The sequence below is a fragment of the Medicago sativa genome, chromosome 6, assembly GCF_051527215.1.
Source record: "Medicago sativa cultivar Bolivia chromosome 6, Bolivia_mono, whole genome shotgun sequence".
Lineage (NCBI taxonomy): Eukaryota > Viridiplantae > Streptophyta > Magnoliopsida > Fabales > Fabaceae > Medicago > Medicago sativa.
In genome coordinates, this window is record NC_140754.1 from 12,318,546 (window position 1) to 12,328,074 (window position 9,529).

Below are 9,529 nucleotides of genomic sequence, written 5' to 3' on the forward strand. Positions count from 1 at the left end.
AATTGAAAATATTTATTTTCCATTTGTTTTCTGTCATTAGTTCAGTTTTTGCTTGCTTATGTTTTGTTAATAATCTTTAGAACTTACTTGGACCAAAACTGAAAACTCACACACACTACAAAGTACAAACAAATGTGAAGTTTTATTTGGAACTACAAGTGCCAGGATTATTTCTTAATTTTCAGTTATAACCAATCTCATTATATGCATCACATTTCTTTCATCTGTCAATATGCCTAAGGAAACATCTTTCTTGAGCATGGCAAATATGCTCTCATTTGTTACATCTTCTGCATCTCTTTTGACTTTTATTCCGATCATCGGCTATCATAAGAAAGATGTCATGACGAAATTGTCCATGAAATTTGGTCTGCTTAATTTTTTCTTGTCCATAATTTTTATGTTCTGTGCTTCCTTTAGTGTTATCTTGTTCCAAAACTATGGGGCACATTGGAACAGTAATAGTAGTGATGTTTATGTTCAAATGTTACGGTCTTATGTAAGTTTTACATATTTTGGCATTAGAAAGGTACATTGCTTATTTGTTTACTCTTCTTTTTTATCTGGAGAATCGAACATGAGACCTAGAGGAAGAGCATACATCAAGGTTCCAAGCCAACACCACCAAACCAACCTAGGTGATAAATAGGCACAGCAGAAAATATACTCCCCCAGGATCAATGAAAGAAAAATATAAATTTGAGACGGTACGTAGACACCACATTTTAACATGAAAAACTCCTCTCGAAGTGAAGGAATTAAAAAACCTAGTAGTGCACTTCATTTACTTTTAATGTTACAAATATTTGCATTACAAATTCAAGTTCAACAAATAAGCATTATATACATTTGCAAAAACAAGCAGCCTTTTTCAGCTTTGGAACACTTCTATCATACAACATATAACCCTCATGGATTGGATTATGTAAATCAGCTATCACATGATCTTAAATTTCATATACTCTCTTTGGAAAACTAGTTAAGAAACTAGAAAACAAAATAATAAAAACAAAAATCTATTAAACTAAAAAATTTCTAGGAAAATTTCACCTTGGACCTGAAAGCTCCATGGCTTGGATTAACAAAGAAGAATCATCGGTAAGATCAGAAAATCGATCTGATGAAGATAATTCATATGGTTTGCCCTTGGTAGTGTTGTCAGCTCTTTGAGAAGCTTCCCATTTTTCGGCAAGACCGTCGCCTTCAAGCATGCGTACGACTTCGGACATTTTCGGTCTGTGGGCTGGAAGATATTGTGTACATAAGAGTGCAACCTGAACAATTTCCTCCAGCTCATTCTTGTCATAGTTGTTCTTGAGATCCTTGTCTACAAGTAAATCTAGCTTCTTCTCTTGATGAATTTTCTTTACCTAAATGTATACAATACAATGGCTTAAACTTTTTTATTCTTTAACAAATATATATAGATTTTACTGAAGGAAATTTTTAGTCCCTTTGGTATAACCTATAGTCCTTGTAAAAAAAACATGTCACTTTTAATTCTTAAAAAAGAGACATTTATTTTTGGTTCTTGTTGTTTTGATTTTGTCCATGTGGTATTTGGTACATATTGAATTAGTCCCTGTAAAACAAAAGTTTCTGCTCTTTCGGGATTAAAATCGGTACAAATGTTTTGTACGAATTAAAATAAAAGAAGTTTCATGATATTTCGATATCATGAATTCATGCATTCAGCACAACGGTGACAGTTGGACTAAGATCAAGCGGTTCGGATTTCATGCTCCGTATTTTGGATTTAAATAAATAAATCAAAATTTCCATATTTTGTGAACTGTTTGATCTCAATCCAATTATCACCACTGAACTGACCGCACAAAAGCATGGATATCCGAACCGCAGGGAATCCATTTTCGTTATTCGAGCCTTCAATAAATGATGAAAGAAGACAAGGTTACCCAATCAAGCATGACTCCTTTCTGGTTGGCTGCCTTCCCAAATTCAAGGGCCCTCAAACCTGTGATCAATTCAAGAAGCAAAATGCCAAATCCAAAGACATCAGTCTTTTCAGAAGATTGTCCTGTGGAAAGATACTCAGGAGCTATATGCCCTACTGTCCCCCTCACTGCAGTTGTTACATGTGAATCTTTGTGGTCTAAAAGCTTTGCCAAACCAAAATCACCAACTATTGCTTCACAATAATCATCAAGTAATATATTTGCAGCTTTCACATCTCTATGGATTATCTTTGGATCACATTGCTCATGAAGGTATAAGAGTCCTCTTGCTGCTCCTAATGCAATTTGCTTCCTTGTGCCCCAATCCAACACTGGCTTAGCTGAAAATAACAAAAATTGGTATAAGAATCGGTCACGGATGCAGAAATTTTAACATGTGAAGTATGTCTAATAATATCCTCGTAATTAATTATCGTATAATCATATTCTTTAATTTGAAGTTGATTTTCAAAATTGTAAATCTTAGCCTCAGATATGTGGACAGGTTGTTCGAGCTGGTGGACGACTGAGGGTGCGGGGGGCGAAGTCCCCTGCGCTACAGTTTAAAGTAGTCTTGTATATACTGGACTGCTGTATTTAAACACAAAACTAATCAACCCTAAGCTTGAATGATAGAAAATCGCTGCAACACTCCGTAGTCGGAGACAAGGCACAACTGGCTGAAGCACGTGATTAAATCTCGTGTCTTCTTTGTTTGTGTTTTTCGTGTCTGTTTTCTTTTGAACCAGGATTATTTTCATAACAGAAATTACAGGTACATACTGTTTTGTAGTCGAGGAAAACCAAGTTGATCCATCTCCGTTAACAACATATTATTCTATCTTAAATCATGTTTCAATTTATTAATACAAAACTATAGAATTGAGCTTACCCTTGAGACGAGAAGCGACACTGCCATTGGACATGTAGGGGTAAACTAAAAGCCTTTCTGATGTTGTCATACAAAATCCATACAATTTGAGAAGATTTCTGTGCACTGCCAAGCTGATCATTTCAACTTCAGTCTGAAATTGTATCTCTCCTCCTTTGGCATTGCCATCTTTAAGCCTCTTTACGGCAACAAGTGTACCATCTGAAAGAATTCCTTTGTAGACATTTCCAAAACCTCCTTTTCCCAATATGTTCTTGTTGCTGAAGTTGTGAGTAGCAATCTGGAGTTCTCTTAATGGGAACCTCTTCAAGTTTCCAAGGTAGACTTCTTCGTGATTTCGGTCTGTAACATGGTTATCAAATCGAGATTTAAATGGTTAATCACAGGACCTATTTTGTGAATCGTGAAACGAATCTTATTATGAAATGTAAGATACATTAGCAATACAAACATGACATGTTTAAGTAGAAGCAAGTGATATAACAAAATTATAAGATGATATATCATATTTGAACCTCAAAATAATTCATGATTCAAGTTATAAATCAAATCACAAAAGAAAAGTTGTTTGCTATATGAAGTTGACAAAAAAGTGGCTATACACCAAGTTTAAGTAGTGATTCATTAGAATGAATCAGGATTCATCATAGTAAATTGAGATTCATCCTAATGAATAGGGATTCAAAATGAGATTCATATCATAAATAGAAACAAACTAGAGATTCATATCAAAATGAGATTCGATTCACATGTATCGTAAAGATTCAGTATTAAACACTACTGATAACCATAGTCTGTAAAGATTCAGTATTATGACAGAAAATGAAGGAACTGTTATAATTTGATCAAACATGTTAACCTATGTTGCATTGTATAATGATGCATATTTTAATTCCAATGAAAAAGGGTTTTTTAGGGTAATGTACCTTTAACATCGAAAAATGCTTGTTGATTATGTTTGTGTCTCCTCCATAGTATAAATCCAAAACCAAGGACTAACAAACAAAGGCATCCAAGACTTAAACCAAAGACAATGGCCATTTTGTGAGCTTTTGTTCTTCTTGATGGTAATGCATCTAGACAAGCAAATATAACTTTCTCTCAATCAACAATACAATGATTGTGCAGAATATATCAAAGTACAACATATAGTTCTAAATTGTGGTTCGCAGCCGCAATTGTGGCCGCAACATAAAGGTTTTAGAGGTTTCTGTAATGGCTTCACAACTGCTAGTATTGCCTTTTTTATGCATTTTACCACAATATCTAGGTTCGCAGTACAACCACGATTTAGAAGCATAATACAGCATGTGTGAAAGTGATGAAAAATTGTAGGGCGAAAATCAATCAAAAATCTTAAAAGTATCTTACAGTTAGTATTGTTTAAGTTCATTGACATAGGCATGAGTTTCATCCCATGGCAGTTTGTTTCTTTCTCTGTTGCACATGTAAGAGGGTTTCCAACAATACTGAAAACAACATGAGAGAATGAGAAGAATTTCAAAGTTAGCGGCAAATTTTCTAAAATATGCAGATATTGAAACTTATGTAGCACGGACACTTCATATTGAAGTCGTGACAAACACCGACACGACACTGACACATATGGTTCATGGTTACGTTCAATTACTTATATTATCTTACATTATCACCGGTGTCTATGAATCAGTGTCAGTGTTGTGTCCGTGTCAGTGCTTCACACACGCGCGCGCGCACACACACACACGCGCGCGCGCACACACACAGACACACAGATATATATATATATATATATATATATATATATATATATATATATATAGAGAGAGAGAGAGAGAGAGAGAGAGAGAGAGAGAGAGAGAGAGAGAGAGAGAGTAACCTGAATGATTTGGCCAAAATTCTAGGCACAGTACCAGTAAGATTGTTGTATGATAAGTCACTGAAATTATGATCAGAAATAAGCCATCTTTAGAAATACAAATAACAACAAAATGAATGAACTAAGTAGAGAAAGAAAGGTTAAAAATATTACAGAAATGCAAGTTGTGCCATGTTAGCAAGTGACTCAGGACATTCACCAGAGAAACTGTTATTGTTAAGCCTCCTGAAATCATCTCAATAACTTCTTAGTTCTAAAAATCATGTTACTACTAAAAAATATGTTAATATACAAAATCTTTTCATCATTAATAATAGCTTATAAATGCTTACAAGTACTGAAGGTTTCTCAGATGACCAAGAGAAGGAGGAATCTTTCCATTGAAGAGATTATCAGAGAGATCAAGTGTTTGAAGCATTGAAAGTTTTCCTAGCTCTGAAGGTATTGGTCCAGTTATGTTGTTATTCTGTAACACACTGAAATAGTACTAAAAATTAAGTATGGATTTTGCAGATTTTAATTTAATTGATACGATGATTTGAATGAAAATTGATTTATGTTTGATACATTCATGTAAAACTACGTCGAACAATAATTCATGGTAAAAAATCAGTTGTAGAGGCAAAAGTTTCAAACTCTAGCTTCAAGTTAGAATTGATTCTGGAACAAGAATCAATTCTATTGAGAAAAAATCCAAACATGTCAAAAGCAATTTTGCCGCATCTAAAAGTGGAACCAAACACAAACTAAGAAACATCCATCTTGAGTTTTGAATTGCACAAAAAAGTGATTTCTGATTACTTACACTGTCTGAAGATTGGTTAAGTTTCCTATGCTTGAAGATAATGTACCAGATAAATTTTGACTAGGAATGCCCCTAAACCAAAACAAAATCAAAATCATCAAACTCTTAAAATCTCAAACAAAAGCTTTGTGTTTAGAAACTTTTTCAACTTCAAATATTTAAAAAATTGAAAAAAATAACTACTCACAAACTAACAACAAGATTCTCAGGAGAACAAGTAACCATATTCCAACTACATGGATCAACAGCATCACCATCCCAGTTTTCAAAAATTCCATGAGGATCCATTAATGAAGCTTTTATACTCACTAAAGCTTGCACTGCATTAACAAAGACATAGAAAATCCATTTCTAAATTAAACACTACTAATTAAACATACATGTTACTATATACTACATACTCTTATGCATATGTCTGTATTGACGGTAAGATTGTCAGAATCACAGTAATCCACCGTAACAAAATCACAGTGTCACCGTAATTTGGCTAAACTCACTATCAATCCGAACATACTATAAAATTACAAAATTTGAAGTATACCTTCAAAGTTAATTCCCTTAGGAGAAAGCAAAGCATTTGCACAACTCCAAAACATGAACAATGTAACAAAACATACAAAAACTTCTCTTAACATCTTCATTGAATTGGAATTTACAAAGAACAAAACAAACAAGATTGAAGTAAAGGATAGATATTGATAATAACAGTTCTCAAATGGTTTTTTTCAAAATAAGAAAGAAACCATGTTCACTTTTTTTTCATGACAGAATCTACCATTCACCAAAACATTTGTGTCAGAAACAAACACAAGAACAAAAAAAAGACAGGTTCATGAATATGTTATAATAATATAAAGGTAACTTTAGCATGCCTGTCATTGAGTCAGGTTTTTTGTATTGATCAAGATATTATGTAAATGGTTATAAACAGAAATTAATTTAAGGTAAAAATTTTATGGTATGTATTGGTTCTAAGAGAATGTGTCAAGGATAGAATTGGAAATTCATTGTTGTGTTAATCATGCATGTGCCATGAAAGCAGAAAGAGGTTTTATAAATTTTTTATTTTAACTAAAGTATATAAAGCCGAATACTATATATTAAAATATAACACTAGTGCATGAGCGATATTATGTCTTTTAGTCATAACATTTTACTAGTAAACATCTACTAATTTGTCCTTAGTTGTAAGCACATTTTGAAAAGGAAAAAAATCTTTAAATAAGAATCTCAATATAAATTACTAGATTTTTTTTCAAAAAAAATATCAAGGATGGAGCGCAGTATTACTGGATCATTTTATCATCTTTTTAAGGTGAACACAATAAACCTATGATATTTGATTGGGTATATATACCCATCATTTAATTACTCAATGAGATGTCATATTTTTATGTTAGTTTATTTAAAAATTAAAATTAAATTTTGAATGAATTTTGTATTGTTACCAATACTCAACCAAATTTTAAATACCTTAAGAATTTGCTTCTTTTTAAATGTATTTTTAATTATTACTATTAATTTTGTTTGAAAAGACGAAAAATTAATATTTCTAAAATTCGAGTTTGGTCTAACTAAGTATATACAAAATTGACTTGTAAGACGATTACTAATGACCATTTATAAAAAAGAAAAAATATTTTATCTCTTTTAATGTGAAATTCGTAACACTCATCGTCATACTTAAGTCTCAATACTTAGAGTGTGACGCAGTCTTAGATAAACTCTTATATTATCCAAGATTTTAGAATGTGCCTAACTAAACTCTTATAAAATCAACTTCTAACGTAAGACTCTGAACTATGTTAAACACTTCTATATGCAAAATGAAACTTAATAATAATCAAATACAAGATAAAAATATCACTTACACTTCCCTAAAAAAAAGATATCAATTACACTACAATTTTTGCTTAATATACTTTATTGGTGTGAAATCACATCTAAATTAGGCCAATATAGGAGTATTAACAATTAGCAATAGTATAAAACCACCCTAAAAAAAAAACAATAGCATAAAACCACAATGTTTTTTTTTCCTTGTTTATGTTTTGATGCCAAAGAGGCAAAATCTCTATAAACTTTATCTAAGAGTGGCAGTACATACATGTTTTTTGTTTTCTTGTATTACTCAAAGAACCTTAACACATGAATTGATAAACCTTGTGTGTGAGATAAGATTATGGTTGCTTGGGGCATTGAAGAATCCAACATTCCCTGAGTTTGGCCATTCAGTAAAATTCCAAACACCAAATTATTTTAAACCAAAGTATTGAGAATGTAAGAATCTCGAGGAGGTGGAGGTTCTAGGGGCTCGATATTTAATATTTATGATGGATTTGGTCACCCACTATATATCATGACCGACTACTAAGATCTCTCTTGGCTTTTTTATTTTGTTTTATAGAATGTAAATTATTGCTAACCGGTGTTCTTCCTCTATTAAATACTCTTTTTGTCGAAAATTATAAGTCGTTTTAAATACATTTTTCCAATTATCTACCAATTTTTCTAATATACTAAAGAAAGAAAGTCACGTAGATTGATCAATTTTCTTTTTTGTTCCAATTTTTTATCATTTCTGTATCGTTCCAATTTTATTGGATGTCTCCGAAGGGACCGGTTGCTCCATAATTTGATGGTGAATTTTTCATCCTATTGCATATGCCGCTCTCCCTAATATTTTGGATAAGATCGATCATTTACGAAATATTGGCACAACATAATTTTACATATAAAGAGAAGTTTGAGACATTTTATAAACACAACTTAGTAGGTAACTGCAAGAACAATATTATGTAAGGGTTGGGGTTTAAACCCCAGACTCCGCTGATAAAAAAAAAAGCTCGAGGTAAAGCCTTTTTAATAAAATAATTAATAATATTTAATTAAAAATGTTATATCTTAAAGTGTAATCATCATAATATATGTAAATTTCATTGTGTATTTTACATACAAACTATATAGTATTTCTCATTTATTTATGTATACATGGTCTCTCTGGTGTGTTGTAAATTGTAAAATGTTGTCATGACATTGGTATGGGTGTGCTTTTTAGATTCCATACACCACTCTCAGGTTGACCCTCATTCCCTAAATTTGTTCAAACATGGCAAAAATTTCAAAAGCAAAAGCTGCCACTCATCTCACTTTCTCTCCCTTTGCTTTTTTATATGATCACACTCATTTTTCTCTTAATCATGTTTCTTTCTTGCTCCCTTATCATGAAATCGGTCCATTAATACATTAGTTTAAGTCCCTCTCATGCTGCAAAAAAAGCCCATGCTCAATTATAGTGGGAAATATTAATTTTCTTTGATTTGATACTTGCACAATAAAAACAATATTTTAATTGTTGTCTAATAATTGTGTAAATTTTTTACAAGAATATTCAATCAACTTCTAATAACAAATCTTGCATGAAGTATGTGACGTTAAGTCGTACAAATTCATTTACTCATCATATTACATACAAAGACCCAAATGTATAATCAAGGATTCACACATTAAGGTACAAGGATACACTCCCCTAAAAAAAAATGAGTACAAGGATACCCTAATCATTTAAGTGGATTTTAAGGTTTTGTTTCGGAGTTTGGAGGGGAATGAAGGAATGATTTTGGGGGGTTTGAAATATAAAAGAAAATGGAAAAATATTTTACATTTTTTCAAAGATTATATTTTTAGAGAACGATCAATTAATTTTTTTGACGAGTATATTTTTTATTTTAAGAATATTATAACAATATAAATTAAATTTGAATAATTCATATAAACCCTTCAAAACTCTCCTCTAGTATAATATTTTAGTTCCCCAAATGATAACGATTTTGTATTATGAAGAAAATCAAACTCCTCAAAGCCCTCCTCTCCCAATTTCCTCTACTTTTTCCACTCTCCTCCATTTTCCTCCAAATTCGAAAACAAAGTCTAAGACTCTCATATGAATCAAATGATCTTCCCTCTATACTTGTAATATGCTAATACAATTCCAACAAAGGTTATTCTCTTATCAATGA

The 9,529-nt window shown here is 31.8% G+C and overlaps 1 protein-coding gene across 1 annotated transcript; it reads right to left on the bottom strand.

Moving 5' to 3' along the window:
- Positions 1–750: 750 nt before the first annotated feature.
- On the bottom strand, positions 751–6,325 carry LOC146912873 (protein CLAVATA3 INSENSITIVE RECEPTOR KINASE 5-like). Its single transcript, XM_085716202.1, has 11 exons — positions 6,052–6,325; positions 5,698–5,830; positions 5,511–5,582; positions 5,038–5,181; positions 4,859–4,930; positions 4,706–4,765; positions 4,219–4,316; positions 3,774–3,923; positions 2,848–3,189; positions 1,917–2,296; positions 751–1,370 (listed from the first exon to the last, which is right to left on the bottom strand). Exons 1-11 carry the CDS (start codon positions 6,149–6,151, stop codon positions 1,047–1,049), a joined length of 1,875 nt encoding a protein of 624 aa, XP_085572328.1. The 5' UTR covers positions 6,152–6,325; the 3' UTR covers positions 751–1,046.
- Between the last annotated feature and the right edge of the window lie 3,204 nt (positions 6,326–9,529).

Bases quoted from the DNA above. Each gene is read 5' to 3' on its own strand.
- LOC146912873 (XM_085716202.1), bottom strand. From the start codon at position 6,151: ATGAAGATGTTAAGAGAAGTTTTTGTATGTTTTGTTACATTGTTCATG. The intron at 5,182-5,510 runs GTAAGTAATCAG...GTACTATTTCAG, and splicing joins TTAACCAATCTTCAGACAGT to TGTGTTACAGAATAACAACA. The intron at 2,297-2,847 runs GTAAGCTCAATT...TGTTATTTTCAG, and splicing joins TGTCGCTTCTCGTCTCAAGG to CTAAGCCAGTGTTGGATTGG.